The 19,395-nt window shown below is 41.2% G+C and overlaps 1 protein-coding gene across 1 annotated transcript in view; it reads right to left on the bottom strand.

The window, feature by feature from the left end:
• Window positions 1–19,395, bottom strand: part of cttnbp2 (cortactin binding protein 2) — an 82,302-nt gene that overhangs the window by 5,026 nt on the left and 57,881 nt on the right. The window contains exons 8-17 of the mRNA XM_062390040.1: window positions 19,083–19,283; window positions 18,309–18,426; window positions 17,140–17,436; window positions 11,307–11,402; window positions 7,978–8,057; window positions 6,862–6,948; window positions 5,562–5,661; window positions 4,140–4,316; window positions 1,465–1,637; window positions 841–1,019 (exon numbers count right to left, since the gene is read on the bottom strand). Of these exons, the coding sequence (XP_062246024.1) occupies window positions 841–1,019; window positions 1,465–1,637; window positions 4,140–4,316; window positions 5,562–5,661; window positions 6,862–6,948; window positions 7,978–8,057; window positions 11,307–11,402; window positions 17,140–17,436; window positions 18,309–18,426; window positions 19,083–19,283 (1,508 nt within the window). The remainder of the gene's footprint in view (window positions 1–840; window positions 1,020–1,464; window positions 1,638–4,139; window positions 4,317–5,561; window positions 5,662–6,861; window positions 6,949–7,977; window positions 8,058–11,306; window positions 11,403–17,139; window positions 17,437–18,308; window positions 18,427–19,082; window positions 19,284–19,395) is intronic.

Below are 19,395 nucleotides of genomic sequence, written 5' to 3'. Positions count from 1 at the left end.
TGAACAGTTTTTCTGCAGAGTCCAGTTTAAACAACATTAAATCAACATGCTTTAAAAAGGTATAGTTCACTTATTTGTGCGTTATTTTACCCATTGAAGTTTAATGTGTGTCCTAACGGTGCACAGGACAAGGTGCAACATCTGTGTCTAGACTGGCAGAATAAAGATAAGAAAAGAGCATGTACACCCAGGTATCACGTTTCCATCACTGCCAATCAGTCGATGCAAAAAACCTGTGAATACTGCAGTCATTTGACCTGTGAGTGAATACTGACTGTGTCCATTCCCATTGAAGGGACAAGACAAGTAGTAGTAGTTTGAAGAAAAGTGAGGGAGGGCCTGTTTTTAAATGCAGAAACAATTGTTAATTAAACAAATTACAAAATCAGGAAAAAAAGTGATCATTATTTTTTTATTAATCTGTGATTTAAGTAATTAAGTTCTGGGTCTTGGTTTCTCTGTTATATACAGTATCATTGTAAAGTGAATAGCTTTAGTTTTGGCTTTTAATATTGTCACATTAAGCTCCTGAACATAATTGTTATTTAAATCATTTTCTATCATTTTCTAAACAGAAGAAGTAAATGTAAAAAAAGAGTTGTATTGTCAGCATGCTCTCTTATATCCCAAGATAATATCATGTTTGACTATAAGGACCATTTACATATTAACTGTGATAAGATCAGTGCATCATGAAGTAAACCCAAAATACTGATATGAGAACATGTTTTGTTTTGGATTTGATATATGCCATGTATATCAAATCCAAACTGCAGGATTATATATCACAAGGACTGATTTAGGACAATCAGCCCACATATACACATAAAAAACACACACCTGACGACTGCCTGTGTGTTGTTAGGGACCACAGGGCAGGACAAGAAGAGTTGCGGGCCCAGCAGAGCCTCATGGGTCCCCAGGCGGGACAGACAGGCGTTGAGCTGCTGCCAAACCTGGCTCACCCACAGCACCGAGCGCTCCATGACGCCGTCCGGTGTCCAAACACCAGTCCCCATCTAGGGCAGAGACGGAGACTTAAATGGTTTGCTTTTAGATTTTATCCTGAGGCTGCAACACTTCACAGAAGAGAAACAGTGAGAGAACAAAAGAGGAGGAACACTATGGACATGATCGAAAGGAAACAGTTAGTTACGTATTCTGAGAAACTCTCTTTACAATGATGCCAATGCTCCATCTCAGAGTTAAAGCACTCATTTGAAATACTGACTCAAACAGGGAAGACTATTTCAGGCTCCATGCTGCAATCAACTTTAAAAAACATTATCTTTTATTCTAATTTGTTATGTTAATTTTCTATCTAAGAGATTTAAGACCTAATAGAAAAAAACGTCTTTTCTAACAGATTCACAATTCAAAATAATTTTCTCTGCATTTATGAGCATTGAACACAATATGCATCACTGACGATGTACCCAATTGCCTCTTAAACTTGGGACTGACCTTATGAAGCAGCTTCCTGCGAAGGTGCCTTCCCAGCAGGCCGTGCATCGGCTCCTGGTCCCAGCGAAGAGTCACCCAGCGGAAATGCTGCTGGAGGCGGAGCTCGGACCCCTGCAGCCGTGGCTTCGACAACGTGGCAATCAAGAAACTGTCTTCACAGAAATGGTGGGGACCTGAACGAGGACAAATATTGTAGAACTGGTTTTGGCCTTTGGCTGCATAACATGATATTTAGAATATAATCAGTGAGAGGACAAAGACCAATCTTGTATGTTCAGCAAATTATTTCTTTGCTTCCCCTGCTTCATTCGACAGCAAATATGATTTGAAATTTCACTGTGAAGCATTAAAGTCACCATTATGCTTGAAACTGCCTTCACATGATAATCCTTATCTGAGAGACAGTATACTGAATTATAACTTTTGTATATAATATCGTTAATTGAATGATTGGATTGGATTGGATTGGATTCAGAAGTACAGAGGCAACGAAATGAAAAGAAGGTTGAAAGATTACAGCATAACATGAGGGGAGGGAGGAGAGATATACAACCCCAAGACTATGCTCCTAGAAGAGTAAAATGTGGGAACAGGAAAAAAAAACACCTCAGCACATACATTTTAAACATGACTTGCAACGGGGGAGGGGGGTAAGCCAGGACTGGGTGTTCTGAGCCCAGCCAGTTGGAGGATGGAGGTAAGCCAGCACAGACAAGCAGCCTTCCGGTCCTGCAGCCGCGAAGCACTGGTCACAGACCCGCCTGTCAAACTGAGGGTACGAAGCAGGCGAAGGCGTGGGATGGGGGGTGTGGGGGATGCATATCTGTGTGTAATATGTACGTGTGTATGTATGTAAAGTTCGTGTAAAAGTAGGCCTTGGTTGTCGCCTTCCCCGTAGGCCACAATCAGACAGTTTCTCAGTTCGCAGATTGTCATTGCCATGGAGACAGCCTTGATAGGGTCCTAGACAGGGACAACAATCCACAGGTGTCTGTGGGAAGGGGGAAGGGGGAACGGAATGCAAGAGTCTCACTGCAGCGCTCTTCAGGGGAGTTGTTGTTCCAGCAACAGCCTTGGCCAGGCCCGTGCTGGTTGGGGGGGCCGAAATCAGATAAGATTGGGATTGTTTGGACTTGCAAGTAGCCGCATTCCAATTTGCGCGTCTACTCTATTTCCACTTTCACCGATTTTTCCAACAGGTCTCCGAATCTATCCAATTTCTTTTGCAGAGCCGTGATATTCTCTATGTTGTTATCCATCTGGCGCTGAGAGCCAACAGCTCTGCCCAGCGCATCAATCATGTGGGGCAGGCATAGGGGGCTTTTGACAGCTGTCACCATTTCATTTATTTTCCGATAAACCAGGGCAGCGCCTAATCCAATCAGCAGAAAGCCTGTAATCATGGTTTCCGAATAGGTAGATGTCTTCAACGTCCTCCACGGAAAGGGCCGCTAGGCACACGAAACGCCACTTATCCCACGCGTCCATCGAGTAGCCAGCTGCGAACGTCCCGGCAGGACAGACAGGTTCCCCCGAACCAGAGTTCCTCGTCGAGAAGATGGTGTCACTTGCGTTGAGAGACCAACTGATCAAATCCATGATTTTAAGTCCGTAGAGCGGTGCGGAGAGAGTCTCTCAAGTGTAGGACAAGACGAAAGGAGCCAAGCAGGGAAGGTTAGGGGGAGGAGAGGGAGAGAAAAATGCGACCGCCTTCGAAGAGATCCAAACGAGAAGAGCATAGAGCCTCAGATTCAAACAGAGTAAAGCACTTTAGGATCCACATATCACTGCATCAGTGTAGCTATGTATCTTTGGCACAAAAGATCCCACTACAGGTATTATGTTCCCTGTTTTATAATATACCTACATTTCTACCGATGTATGTGCCTCTTTAACTGGTTTCAATGTGGTTCTTCTCATTCTGAGCAAAAAGAATGCTAAACAGAAACCTTATTATAAAGGATCTGTGCTTACCTCTAATAAAGATCAGCAGTATTTATCTATCTCTCCTCAGGTGAAAGATATTGTTTTCCTCCACAAAAATCATTAAGTTGTTCAGATAGACAATCTTTAAGGTGCTAATACAGAGTATCCGTGGGTCATGAAAAGCCTGAAAACCATTGAAGATATTTAAATCTGAGATTTCATTGACAGAAGTCTGACATACCTCTGGCCTGCTATTAGCCAGCCAGAGGTGGTTAGTAAATCTGTTTGTCTGATGGAACATGTTACACACTTACAGTGGGGCTGTTGCCACAGTATATTGTGCTGCAGGAGCCGGAAACCTCTATTTTCTACCAATTATCTTGGTCCAGGAGTCATTCATTGAGAGCGGAATAATTCAATCTTTGGCAGTAACGAGGGTGCACATGCACAGAGGTCCATTCACGTAGGACAGAAGTGACTGGGACATAGACCGAAAGAGTCTTGCATAAGAGAAAGGATTCCATAGTTTGCCATAACTGCAGCTGATTTAAACTTAATTTCATGCATCCTGCTGAAACATTTTTTTAACATTTCTGACTTTTGTGCCCCTTGGTGACTGGTGCTGAAAGCTAGGGTCACCAATTCTCCCTGGCACAGTCGAATATTCATACACAATACAACACAATATTGAGGTTATTATTACACACACAGACACTTTGATCGGCATCAGGCCCAGGCTGCAGTCGTACCAGTGTTCAGGAGCAGCGGTGCAGCAGAGCCCCTGTTGTCCAGACTGTGGCAGAGGTCTCCCAGCAGCCCTGTAAGGGATGAAGCCTTCTCCAGCCCTTCGAGGAGCACCACCACACAGCGACCAGCGTGACCAGGTGGAAGCCCACCCCCCAGACCCACTGCCGGCACGAGGAAACCTGACACAGGCAGAGGAGAGGGTGTTTTGAGAGATTTTAATTTCAACTTTGGTCATGCTGTAACAGCTGTGGATAAACAGGAAACTGTGATAGTGATGGTTAAATATTCCTTTAAGTCCACTGAACACAGGATTTCGAATCAAAAGTTCAATCTAACAATATAAGCTGTTGCAGTATGACTGACATTTTTACAACCACCATTTTGTCAGAAATTTTTAAATGGCATCATTAACTAATATGTTCTATACTCCCCAAATGTCCTTATTGGCCACTCTAGAAGGCTGCTATCTCATTATTTGTGGGACGTCTGTCCCTCTCCTCCATAGGTGTCAGCGCCAGACTGCCACCACATCTGGATATGTTGCTGTTTTGGAAATAGACTGAGGTAGACCTAGCATTTTTATGCTGAGCCCTATGTAAACTAGACATCCAGCAGTTCCCTCTCATGTGCAATCAAGGAATAATAAGATCAGATGTTGCATTGAGGATGGTAACAACTTTATGGATGTTTTTTACAACACTGTTTTGCCTGGTTAACTTTACATGATTAAATAAAGACAGTAGCTGTCTGAGTACCTTTCTTATATTATTTTGTTTAGTATTGTTAGCTGCCTTTGACAAGCTACATTTGCCATGAAGTGTTCCCATGCTAAATGTCACAGCTCAACAGAAAAGGATAGCTCAGACCTGACGTCATGACTTTCTTATCATTCACTCTTGGTACCTGCTTGTGTGGATTACATGGCGATCTATTACTGTCAGTAGTGTTTTCTATAAAGTGTACAGCATTAAGCATTACTATATATCAGTCTAGATGGACAGTTTGCAAAAGCTGTTGATAATTGTACTGTACAACATGTCAAATCGAATGTCCTAATTCAAACTTGGAATTTAATGTAAATTTATCACCTGGGTCATTTCAGTCCAGATGAAATTATTCACATGATCAGGTACTTTTGCATTCCTTTTAAATGTTGTGACATTTAAAAACCACATTGTGTTTGCATACTGTAGAATCTGGTTGGAGTTTTCAAGCCGACTCCTCCAGTATAAGATTTCATAATCTATGAAACTACTAATTATTTTCTGCAATATCAATAAATCAAGAAAATGTCAACTATGAATCGTTTCAGCTCTAAATGATGGTGTGCAAAAATGAACTCAAACGAAAAGTTACATTGCTGCTGTTGCTGTGTGAAACCTGTAAATGCACTGCATGTGCAGTGTGTGTTTATGTATTATTACCACAGGTGATGAAAGCCTCCAGCAGCTGCTCTTTGGTCAGGCTTTCCTCCACCTCCACCCTCACCACGTCACAGCCGAGCCCCCCTGTCTCCTGCTTGGACTGGAAGACGGAAACAGAGAGGGGAGAGGAGGGTGGCAATGAGTAACAAGAGAGAGAGGCGAGGAGGGAGCGCGTTGTCATGGAAACAAAAGGAAGTTTACTACTACTATGCGCAGGGAAAAATGGAACAAGGGGAGAATTTGAATGAGCACAAAGGCCTTTTATTATCACCAGCTAAGATCCATCTGCTGATACAGTTTATTCTGTTTCTTATACTGTCACAAGTCACTTTATTAGGTACCAATGGCTACAACGCATGCAGTATAATACATCAGTCCTGACATTTGTTTCTCTTCGAGAAGGTTATGTTTTCTTTATAATGTTTCAACTGTATGATCTTTTTGTAAGCTGCTGTTATGCTATACTTAGTAGGTTTTGTTACTCCATTCAAATCAATGAAGGTAGGCTGAACGGAAGACACATGTCTTTACACCATGTAAAGCAAGTAAACACCTTGCAGCCTCTGAATTGATCATATGTTTGGGTCATTGCTGGTTTCTACCACACCCCACATGTATTTTTAACATTTCTTTCATACATTTTGTACTCGTACTATAGTTACACCTCAGGCTAAGCGCTGCAGTGAATCCATCGGCCTTTCATGAAAACACAACCATATTTACATCTGTCGGTTTGTCAGTGTAAAGGATGAAATTGAAAATGTGTCAGGATGTGTTATTGGTTCATCACATCTCCTGTGCTCGTCCCTGAGCTGTGGATACCCTGTGCTGTAGCAGGACCCGACCAGTGGCTGACCTGTTCCATGTTTCATCAGAGTGTCGTGATATTATAAAAACTGTACTTTGCTTTTTGCATGAAATTTCAGTTTCATTGCATCACACTGAGCAAAAGCTCCAGATTTACTTCTTTCTAAAGGAGGGGGTCTATTTGCTTCTGAAATTGAACCGTCCATGTTTGATGTTCTTAGAAACACCTTCCATTAATCAGCTTCTACAAATACTACAATGCGAGGTGAGAAAGGCGTTGATTGCCACCTGAGCTGGTTGGAGACATTTGGAGAAATATCCTTCTGTAGGAGAGACAGAGGCAGCGTCAGCCCTACGAGTCTTTGTCTGTTTAAAAAAAGCTTCTGATAATCACTTCCACCACATTCAGCTGATATGCATGTTTTTCCGTGATTTGCATCAGGAATGGATTGTTCCCTTTAAACGCTTGTGGATCAGTGTTTGTGGGACGCACCTTGATGCAGTGAGCCACCAGCCGGGCGACATACTCCTGACAACTGCCCTCCAGCCCATGAAAGATGAGGTTTCCATACTGCTCCACCTGGATACAGGAAGAGACACAGGTGGATCAATGCATGTATTAATAGTTAGAATAAACAGTGATAGTGAAAAGCTCTAACTTCTTCAAATGCAATGAGCTGCTGTATTTGGAGGTTAATTCATTGACTGCTGGTTTCTGGTTCAGCCTGTGTGGAGTTTGCATGTTCTTCGTGTGTCTGTAGCGGTTCTCCAGGTACTCTAGCTTCCTCCCATAGTCCATAGACATACAGACCTAGGTTATATGTTACCTTCAAATTGTCTGTAGGTGTGAATGTCAGAAAACAGCTTAAGTGGACCAAATGTGAATGCTTCTTTGTCTCTATCTTGGCCGCCTGTTAAGGGTATATAGCCCATGTCGACTATCTAAGACGAAATAAGCCCCTTATTGGAATAATTTAACTGAAAAATGAATGTCTTATCTAGCAGTTGAACAGAGTGATGACATAAGCTCATCAATCGTGAGTTTATGAAAAGTTATCAGCTGCAGAAACAGAAACTTTCCAAACATACATTGGTGTTAAATCTTCATCCGTTTATAGTCTGTCTAATAAAATACTAAGATCACGCCAGACCATTTTAAGACATCTTTGTGGCAGTTTCACTAGCTTGTCAAGTGCATTTGTCACCTTAAATGGAAATCATTAAATGGAATAATGGATTCATTAACAACAAGGCAGCTGATGCACAGGCTTACTTTGCTCAGTCGCCTGCCACATATTTTCCAGTGAGATCAGACTCTCACATCAATGTGGATTAAAGCATCATCTTACTGTCAAATCTCTGAGTCAGTCATGAAACGTGGAACTGGAGTTCTTCTCACAACCAGCAGGGGGCAGTGTAGCGGTTAGAAAATAGTACAGTAATTCCCTCACAGTGTCTCCTTTCATCTGTCACTTCATCTCTCTCCCCCCCGCTTTCTTTTATCATTGTCTGGCTTCCTCCACGTTTTTTCTAACATTTTACTCATCTAATCCCTCAATACCTCACACTCCCTTGCGTGTGTGTTTGCATGAATGTGTGTGATTTATACCAGGCGGACGTAATTTTGCAGCAGCGGCAGGGGGAAGAGAGACTCCAGGGCCCACTCATCGAGACTGCACTCAGACAGACCTGTCAAAAAAACATGCAGAGAGAGAGGGAGAGAGAGAGATAGAGATATAAATCCTCAGATTTACTTTGCTTTACAAGCTGGGTGTCATCAACTATAAGATGTTTCTAAGAAGGACACATACTCTGACTCCACAGGTTCAAAGAACATGTTATGTAACAGCTGCGAGCACATCAAAGTCTTGACAGCGCGTTTGGCAAGTGCAGGTTACTCTGTCCACAGACCTATCCAGAAATCTGGCAGAGGCTTCTGATTGAATTGACTGTTAATGGATCCACTTTTTGCGACTTCAATGAGGCTCTCCTGTTCAGATGCCGGTTAGGAAGCAGGCACAGCAGAAAAGGGTTAACGAATTCAACTGTCAGACTCGTCAGTTTTGGGGAAGTACCTGCGCAGTTGGGCAGCCAGCTCACTGCGGTGCATTGTAATGTCGCGTTTGACACCGTCTGCTACTCCGAGGTGATTTGCACACAAAAAATGACAACGGAAAGACCTCTGTTTTGTGGTTGTTCATGCAGTCTTCCCAGAGTTTCGACTTCTTTATCATAGCCTCAATTTTTTCTCGTATATTGAATACGGTTGCGGAGAGCCCCTGTAGTCCGAGATTAAGTTCATTCAGAAGAGAGAAAAAAAATATCACCCAGATAAGCTAGTCGCTTAAGAAACTCGTCATTATGCAATGGTCAGACAGGTGAAACTTGTGGTCAATAAAAAACATTTTAAGCTCATCTTTCAATTTAAAGAAACGTGTCAATACTTCCCCTTGACAACCAGCGCACGTCCGTGTCAGTAGGAGCGTCGTATGGTCGCTACCCATTTCACTGCATAATGCAGTAAACATGCGTAAGTTCAGGGGCCTGGCTTTAACAAAGTTCACCAATTTGACTGTAGTGTCCAAAACGTCCTTCAAGCTGACAGCCATTCCCTTGGCAGCAAGAGCCTCTCTATGGATGCTGCAGTGTACCCAAGTGGCGTTGGGAGCAACTGCTTGCAGGCGCGTTACCACTCCACTATGTCTCCCCCTCATGGCCTTTGCGACGGTGTACAGATGCCAACACAAGGCATTGTCTGTATAGTTTTACTTGCCTTTTCCCCCAGCATTACCCCAGGCATATCCGCGGCAGCACGGAGAATTAAGTCCTCCTCAATAGTGTGGGGCTTGCTAGTCTTAGCCACTCGGTAGCTTCTCACAGAAACATGAATTCTATCATAATGTCCGACATAGGGGTAAACATTTCCGAATCTTTGTTGCAGCTTGCAGGATTATGCAGGATCTTCTTACACCTGAGTCATTCTATGCTTTATTTCTTATTTTTCTGATTATATAAAGAGTTTTTCCTGAGACACATAAAACCTGAAGGTTTGCTTGCCTAAGAAAAACAAAAGCAACATACAATCAGTGCCTCCAATGGGTAAGACCACAGATCACAGACCACAGACCACAATCTCATTGTGCAATCTCATCTTCATCATCCTCATGGATTGCAGCATATCAACCTTTCAGAAAGCCTCTACACACATCCTGGCTACCATACTTTGTTCAGCATGTTGACAAATATAATTCCTTTTACAGGTGTATAGTTTTCTCTGAAACTTTTGGTTGGAAAAGTGTAATTTCGTTCACAAGCTATGGAGAAAATTTCTCAGTTGTGTTGCGTTTATAAGCAGTTCGATTTTTCTTTTTAGGATAGCTCCATTTAAACCAAAGTAGATAATTTATTATTTAAAACTATACTCTCAAGTGAATATTCCTACATGTCAAGCTGCCTTGCTCAACACCTCTAACATAGTTACCTCGACCAAGGAGGCTATGATTTCACGCCTCTCTTTTTGATCCTAAGTAGGTTTATGTATTTGTTTGTGCGCAGGATGACACAAAACTACTGGATGGAAGAACATGGACTTGGAAGGATGAAGAATGGCTCAGGGAAGATGGTGTCATCAGGCTGTTAAACTGATCTTTTTTCAATTTTTACAGGGGCGGCTCTGGCTGACTGGTAGAGCGGTCGTCCTACAACCTGACAGTCGGCAGTTCGACCCCTATTCTTCCCCATCTGCATGCAAGTGTCCTTGGGCAAGATGCTGAACCCCAAATTGCCCCTCATAGAGCAAACCGTGCTGCTAATAGATGAACTGTGTGAATGGCTGATTGTAAAACTGTACTGTTAAGAGCTTTTAGTCGTCATCAAGACTAGAAAAGCGCTATATAAATACCAAATAATTCACTTTATTTTTTCACATATTTCCCAGAGTATAATCCATGACAAGGATTACATGTATTTATTTTGGCTGCTGTATCCGTCATGCATCGATTTTCATTAAGAGAGCATTAAACAGATACAGGGTGAAAACTGAAGCGCTGGACAATCACTGGCTCATGGCCAACACTGTGACAGTGTTCAGGTGAAGGACAGGCAGGTCGATGTGGACCTCTGAGTCAGGACAATACACAGAGACAGAGACAGAGAGAGAGCGAGCGAGCGAGAGAGAGAGAGAGAGGGGGGGGGGGTTCTGGCGGAAAATGGTCAGACACAGAGAGAAACTGTGTTTGAGATGAGGACAGAGGTGAGGAAAGAGAAAGCAAGAAAATGGATTTATGATGGAGTGAAGAGAGGAGGAGAGCGAGATTGAGGCTGGCTCACTCGGATTTTCATGGCACCAAACTATTGTTTACTCTTTTTTTTCTGACTCACTGAGAAAATAAATAAAGCATTTCAAGGAACAGAGGCAATAACACAGCAGCAGCAGACAGTAAGACAGATTATTCCAATACGCTTAAGGCTGCTGCTGTGACTCATCTATAATCATCAACACAGCAGTAAACGGCCAACCTTTCTCTGCTCACACTTGTATCTTATTAAATCATGTGAAACTGACTGGCACGCAGTAGAGCACATATCTCCACCAAGGCCAAAAAAAATGATGTGTACTTAAAACACTGAACATTACACAGTCATCCATGTGTTTATGGTGATGCCTGCATATACAATATTAATTTTCCCAGAGGTGAGGAATGCGAAAGAGAATGAGAAATTAATTTGATCAACAATGTATTGATTCACATTTAGCTCAGATTAAGACTGATCAATTATATGTCAAAATACATTTTCTGTATAAACAGCCTTACCAGAATTTTGAAGATGTTGATTAAAGACTTCTTAGACTACAAATGCATCCAAACTATGGTCAACAAATGGCATTTGCTTTCGGTGATGGCCTATCTGATTCTGGTTCAGTTGTCAGTTATGTACCTTTGAGGCGGACGGTGATGCACTGGCTCAGAGGCTTCCTGACCAGGTCCCAGGGGGATAAAGTCAGCTCCTGACCCAGCAGCCACTCAGTATCTCCTGGAAGAGCAAAGACAGAGACACAGACATGTCAGCATGGTGAGACTTCAGCACATCAACTTTACACACACATGTTTTGTCACACAAAGCAGTGCTGCAGTCCACACGTAAGATGGTCAACTCATGAACCAGCCCCTTAAACTTTCAGTCCTTTTGAAGACCATAATGAATAAAATAAGAGACCTTTGTCAAGTACGACAGAAATTAAGGAAAATCAGAGTCCCCAAATAGTTTACACGTCCTTATAACTGAATATAAGGTTAAGTAGCCAGGTTGAGAATTACCCTATATGCCATGTCATCTTACTAAATACAGGCAGAGACAGTAGGTATCTACAGCTGTACTGAAGTTGATTCTGTCTGGGATCTTGTCTGTGGATTTATTACAGCGTGCTAATATCTGGATCATTGAGAAAGAGCTACAACACAGAGACATTACAAATTGTGCATGCCGACAAAACATTTCACTTAAAAAAAAAAAACTACTTTCCAAGCATTAAAAGTGGTGTTAAATAAACATTAACATTATTAAGACCGATCTGAACATTCAGATTATTTACATTTTACAAGACCCCACAGAAACCCTATATTAATATGGTATCAAACCCTTCTGCCAAATTATATTGTCCTGTCCGAGTCCTCATCTCTTCCTTCAGTCCCAACACAGCCAACACTCGAGCAACACTCAAGTCACAAGTCCTGATTTTCAGAACTTGACTCTAGTCATGGACTCAACTTGTACAACACTGGTACAAAGTGTAAAGAAGGTCAAAGGTCATACACACTTCACAGAAAAAGAGTAGGAAACCCCAAAGGATACAATATACATATAAAACAAAGTATAGACATAAATAACATGCACGCCACCACAAATGATTATTAATCTATATGTTGAATGGAGCACAAGTCTGTAACAGTGATTTATCATTTCTCTGTCCACATGTTGTCAGAACTATCAATGGACTTATAAATGTTGTCTTTACATGTCAACCGCTGCCACAGCTGCATCTACTGAAGTATGTTGAGATTAAATGCTATAGACATATAATATTTATGCAAACACACAACCGCACACACACACACTAAATAAATAATTATTTCTCCTCAGTAATAAACAAGGCAGCATGACTGCTTCTCTTGTGGGATCTAATTAGAGAAAATACACATCACATTAGGACATGATGATAAAACTGGAAGAGGTGCTGTACTGCAGATTTTAAAAATATTTCACAAACGCTTTCTGAAAGAAGAGCAGCTGCTTCTTTGCAATGTCACACCTACAACAGCAAACATACACATCAGATTTTTTAGTTTGAAGTGAACATTTTAACTCTTATTAGCCTCATTAGATAAGTGTTTCTTCTCTGTGGGGACCAACTAGACTGGGCCACAAGACAATTCATCAATAGGATGATTTACAGTTACAAATGCTTTTGGACAAAAAAAAAAAAACACATAGCAGAGATTGGTGTCCAACAAGCAGCATTCACTAAACACATTCTGAATTAGAATATATTGCACAGACAAGATGTATGTGAGACTTAAAGGCTGAGAGCTGAGAAGCTGAAACCTGAGAATTAGTGAAAGAGCCTTGATGCTGCTGCAGAGCTTTTAAAACCAGACCAACTACAATTATTCTGTAGTGTCAGTTTGTCATCACAGAGCAGATGACTGCAAGACTTCTCCAGATTGTTTCTAGCCTGTGATGAACAAACTGCAGAGTTTGAGACCAAGTAGGAAGTATTCACCTTGCCAGACCAAAGCTCTTCAAGCCATCACATTAGAGGTTAGTATGATAAGTGTGTTTATTAACTTTCAAAAATATATATTTTATTTTATAGAAATAGCTTTTGATTTAATCCATGCAGGTAAAATTTTAAATATGTTATGTGAATGTGGTTCTTTAAACGATGTTACAACTTAAGAATTAAAATGTAAAGAGTAAACAGAAAAGGTTTTTGACTGTCAGCTTTGTTCAGCAGAAATAAAAAAGGCCATTTGCAGCGCAGCTGTTTCAAAGAAACATGACCTTAACCAGCTGTGTCATATCCACTTTACCCGGAGCTCCGCTTGTCTCTGCTATCTGCAGTGGGGGTGAAGACAACAACTCCCATAATCCAACGCTGTTTCACAACATTATCTAGGTCTGGTTATTGTTTTGATTGAGAGATGTCTAGCAGCTGAGTCGGCTGTATTATTACCAGAACCTGTGCTGTGCAGAAACTATTGATTATTTTCATTTATATATCAATGTGAGTGGTGATTATTTTAACAATGGATTATATACTAAATTGCGTGTAGTGTTACGTATCTATCATAACAGAAAACCACAAATGCTGAGACTGAGAATCTAAAAACAGCGAATATTAGGTATTTTTGCCTGAAAAAACGATTTAAACATTAAATCCATTTATCGTCCTGCTGGTCTCCCATTAGATCGATATATTCATTAGCAATAAATCAATTAATCAGCTTGACTATTGTATTTACTCTTGTGCTGGGACCAGGGAAATTTGCTATAAACTTGTCTCAATTAACCATTTGTTCTCTCACAAAAATGTACTACATAATCATTTTTTAGATTTATTTCTAGGCCGAGGACGTTGATTTGTTTGAATTGCCATCATGGGACAATTAAAGTTGTTTTGAAAGTTTATTTAACGTAACTATATTTTGGAAGGATATGTTGCATGAAGAAATGACAAACGTAACGATATCAGGATTGAAGGAGAAAGCTCTGAAGCTTAGGGCTGGAACGAAACTTTTATTCAAACAAAAAAGAAAGAAAATGTTGCCTGTAGATAGTGTGATAATATATGGAATAGTCTGATTTGGTATCATTACTTGAGATGCTGTTTTTTTGTTAATTGTTTCTGTCTTTTGTTCTGGTTATACCTAATCTTTTCAGTACTAAAATGTTTCATCTCCTTTCTGTATGATAACCTATGTTGAATTAATATTGTCCATATCTGTAAAATATGGTTATTGGTTAAATAAAGCTACTAAAATGGACTTAAACACTAGATGAAACAAGAAATAACAAGAAATGTTCATGCTGTCAAAAGGCTGCCATCAAACTGTGTGAATTCCAAACAGAGGTACAGTAATGAGCAACACACACAAATGAGAACGTGTAAAATCTATGTAGACGTGCCGAGAAAAACGAGACATGCATGCAGACACAAAGCCAGACACCAAACAGTGTGTGTGTGTGTGTGTGTCTGCAGTTTGATCCCAGCTGACATAGAGGACAGACATCTTCCCCTAAACTGGCATCTTCCGCCCCTTAATCCCCCATTTCTCCCCGCCTTATCTCATCCATTATGCATTCCTCCTCTGCCAGTGCTCGCTTTCATCATCTTCCCAAAAAACACACACAAACACGCCACTTGCTCCTTGTTGTATGCAAGGACTGTAAGAGTGTGAGAGACATAGGGCTGCTCGATTATGGAAAAAAATCATAATCCCGATTATTTTGGACAATCTCGAAATCACGATTATCATGTGCTCTTATTCGGAAGTCTATGCTTTATTCTTTAAAGGACTGTAACCGGAAGTAGGTAAACACCAATGATGGCTGCGTGTCAAATTCCTCTGTGAAACCAGGATATCGGTGCCCGGTTATTCAAACCCTTAATGATGGCAACCCTAACACTCTCCCAAAAAACACTTTGTAACTGAGAACTTTGAAATTTCCTCTAATTATTAAATGTCGTTGTCTTCCCCCCCAGACAGCATGGACCAGACCAATTGTCCCCAATGTTCAGAAATGTCCTCACAAAGACATCTGTACAAGTACACAGACACACAGGTGTAACTTGAACCTAAACCAACAGCACAGTGACGACATTTGATCATCAGGAAAACACAAGCAACCTATACACTCACACAAGTTCCAACAGATGAATATCTCATAGGTTCATAGAGGAGTGTGTGTGACATCAGCAGCAGCCATGGGTGGATTACTGATCAGACCTTCTATGCACAGGGGCCCGAGGACTTAGAGGGGCCCCTGAGTATCTGCTGATCAAATACAAGACAGTCTTTTTTTTTTTATTATTATCTTTAAGTGCAAAGCAAACTGTAGTAAGAGGTACATTTCATTGGAATACTGAATATATATACTGCAGTGCTGTGATTTATATTACATCAGTCGCTTTTTATTTTCACAGAGAACTTCACACTTCAGTGACTTTTTTTCAGCAGTGCCACCTGAGAATATGCTTCACCTACAAAAAGCCACAAAATGAGACACAACATGACTACAATGAGATGCAAGAATATACAAAGGCATGGAACACACAGAGTGACAGAACGTCTGTGGCTCAAGAGGCAGAGCAGGTTGTCCTCTAACCACTGTCCTTATTGTTTTTTCATCCCAGTGTGAATGATATGTGAAAGAGAAGCAACGTATGAATGTGTGTGAATGTGACTTGTGTAAAAGCGATTTGAGTGGATAAGACTAGAAAAATGCTACATAAATGTGATCCGTTCACAGCTGTTTTAAACTCAAACGACAAAATGAAGCTAAGAGATGATGAACAACTAAGAAAAGCGAAACTGACGTGTTACATAATATGACACCCGTCACTGTTTACTTGTAGGACTTTCCGGCGTGACATCTGACTAATGCTCGGGCTAATGCTACATCTTCACTGCTCTAAAAACAGCACTTGCCAATGCTGTTGTAATTTCCAGGAAAAGGAAATTGCAGTTTTATCTTAGTGAAACTAATATACTTTGAAGACATGGTTTCCCATCTGTAGGTTAGCATACTTGCTATCGCCTGACCCTGCATTTTCAGCAGTACATTATCTGGCTTCGGTACATATTTTTATTTGATAAGGTGGAAATGACCATGTTTGGTGACATGGTCTCTCAGTGGCCTATTATAGAGAGGTAGCTCACTTCATTTCAGATATTATTCTATTTATAAGTTGTTTCACTAACAATTATCACATGTAAATTATGTGAAATCATGCCAACTTAGAATTCATGTTAGCAAGACAATATTAAGTTCACTAAGCAGTGTCCTGATATTTCTGCAACATTGAACTATTTCTCAATACACCAGTGAACATGACTTTTGTCTAATCACTAAGGAAAGGACAGACATTACCGTCAATGAAAAAGATTGGTCTAAATTGGTATAAACTCAACATCAGTAGCATGTCATTTTCCAAATCAGCTGTGGATCTCCAATATGGCCACTGCAGCCTTCCTTACATGACTTTCAATCAGCCACTATGTGCTATCAATTTAAAAAGACAACACAATACAAGCAGAGACACTGGCAACATAAACCTGGAGTTAAACAGAGTGAGGGAAAACAAGAGGAAACTCTGACAATGTGCTTCACCTTATCCTCCTCTGACACATTCAGGTGCACTGGGCTGTAACTGAGTTACATGAAAAGACTCAGGGTGAAGAGTAAAGAGCAGTGGCTTAAATATAAAGAAACAGAAATCACGGGCTGTTCCAATGTAAAGCGCTGCCATTTGATTGATTTGTCTTTTCTGTCCACTGTGAGGTAATCGCTCAACAAGATGGACGAGAGGAAAAATAAGGAAGGGTGGAAGAAGAAAGCAGGGGGCTAAAACGGTATGAAGGAAAGGAAGGACATGAATGAAAAAGAAAACGTAATGAGACAGCAAGGATGTAAAGACAGAGGGATTGAGTGTATCAAGGGAGGATACAAGTGAAGAAAAGCTTAACAGATTAAAAAAACGTTTCCTCACCAATAAGGATGGAGGCGATACTGGTGGGGCCGAGGCCGAGCAGGGGGCGTTGCACCTGCGCCTCCTCCCTCACTGTTTGAGCATCTCCGCAGATGATGTTGAGGTGCAAGATGACGGCGTGGCTGAGGGCGGAGCCAAGCTGGGCCCAGCGCATGGACCGGTCCACTGACACTCGGCACAGCACCAACTGGCTGCCGGGGCCCCACTTTGTCTCCTCCTCCAGGGCCTCCACAGGACACATGGACCCCGCTCCTCCTCCACCCGAACACTGGAGACGCACGAGCACACGGTACGAGTCTGCAGGAACCGGGGATGGAGGGAAAAGAGGAGGAGAAGGTCATTAGTGTTAAATTAACTGAAGTTACGACGAGTGTCATAGGAATTTAAGTAGGACCAGTAACAGTTGTGTCGATGAATCTCTGCTGTTACAAGTTATAATAATTAAAAAAATTCAAATTTGTTTCAATTGATGATTTCAAACAAACAGACTGACTTACATGTGTAGAGTAGGTAAAAAGTTATAATATACTGAAGTTAGTTTTAGCTTGGATGTTTATTGATTTTTAATATTTCACTTGCTCCTGTCATTCTGTGAATCATCTTTACATAATAAAAATAAAGCTGATATAAAAGTTTCATACATCTATCATAATATTTGCCAAGTAAATCACATATCATCAGCAGTTTGGGCCATGCACAGACAAAGTTTTTATGAAATGTATAAACCATCGATATAATAATGAAGCTAAATTAGTGAATTAATAATCATGTTTACTGTATCTTCAACAGGAAATCATAAGACTCGGCCAGTGCTTCAGTGAACATCTGCAAATCTTTTTACGGGTATGTAGGAAATAAAAGTACTGATGATTGATAAAAGCTTCAGCTAAATGAAATGTAATTTACATTGGGTTGCGTTGTCAATATAACCACGGCATAGAGGCATTGTGATTCCAACATGTTGACATCCATCTTTGTTTTACCACCTGTCAGAGCATCTGATTCTAAGTGTGACCTTCACTCAGCAGCTATCTTCCCAAATCAGATTTAACATTATATCATAACCAGTAAGAATGACCTCAAATGTATAGTTTATAAACAACAGAACTCATCTTTAAGGCACTAAACTCATGTGCAAACAACACACACCGAACACAGCAGCCACTCACGGAGGTTTTCAAGCAGATCTTTGCAGTCATCAGTCGCCACGTCATGAATGGTGCGATTACACTGATCTCTCCTCTCGATGTCCTGTTCACTGTGGCTGCACAGCACCTCCAGACACTCCTACACACACAGATAACAATGCAGGAACAAGACAAAAATGTCTTTAGTGTTGTCATGTGTGAATTAAAAATCACAGGTTGAACAAAGGGTGTGTAAATACATGTGGTTTGAAGTTGCGTATCAATGAGTGGTGCTCATTTATATTCCAGTCAGAGGCTCAGTCTAGTCTAGCCGGGTGTCTCCTGCATTCTTTTAAGCTAAGCGAGACGTTTGCAGCCAGCAAGGTCAGTTGCCCCGTTAGCTCGAGAGACTGATGGCTGGACGTTTGTGTAACAAAGATCAGATCAAGTATGATGTGTAGTGTTGCAAGAGTCTCTATACTGCACATTAATACATATAATAAGGTACACATCTTAACAATAGAGAATACTCTGTAGAATAGCAATGGAAAAACAGTGAATGTAATAAAGTAAATCTGCAACCTGCTTTTTTCTATAAAGTTATTTTGACTAGTGTAAGAGAGAAAGTGCAAATTTACTAATCCTGCAGTCAGGGTCAGAGCTTAATTTAGCTCCATGCATTATTCTGTCTTTTGGTGATTACGGTGCATTTATCATCAGAGTGAATACAAGTTTTGCAAGGTTTCTAACTGTGGTTACAACCCTGTGAGTTACCCTTTGCACATTAAACATAATTAGTTAATTCACTGGTATCACCTTGAGGCCCAGGGCGGCAGCCATGTGTGCAGCCGTCCATCCATCACTGTTGGCCTGGTTCAGCAGGGCAGCAGGCAGTGCCAGGGTGCCAGAGGGGTCAGGGGTCACAGTGGGGTCACCCTGAGGCGGGTGGCAGAGGAGGAGACGCAGCGTGTCCACGTGTCCGGAGCGCACTGCGGCATGAAGAGCTGTGCAGCCGTCCTGCAGGGGACAAAAGAAAGTACTCATCTTAGTGATATACTGTAAATACAGCATCTGACTGAAGTTAACTCTTGTGCATTACAGATATTTTACAGCTTCATGTTCTAATGAC

Source organism: Platichthys flesus, chromosome 6 (assembly GCF_949316205.1).
Source record: "Platichthys flesus chromosome 6, fPlaFle2.1, whole genome shotgun sequence".
NCBI lineage: Eukaryota > Metazoa > Chordata > Actinopteri > Pleuronectiformes > Pleuronectidae > Platichthys > Platichthys flesus.
This window is presented reverse-complemented; position numbering and strand designations above follow the sequence as displayed.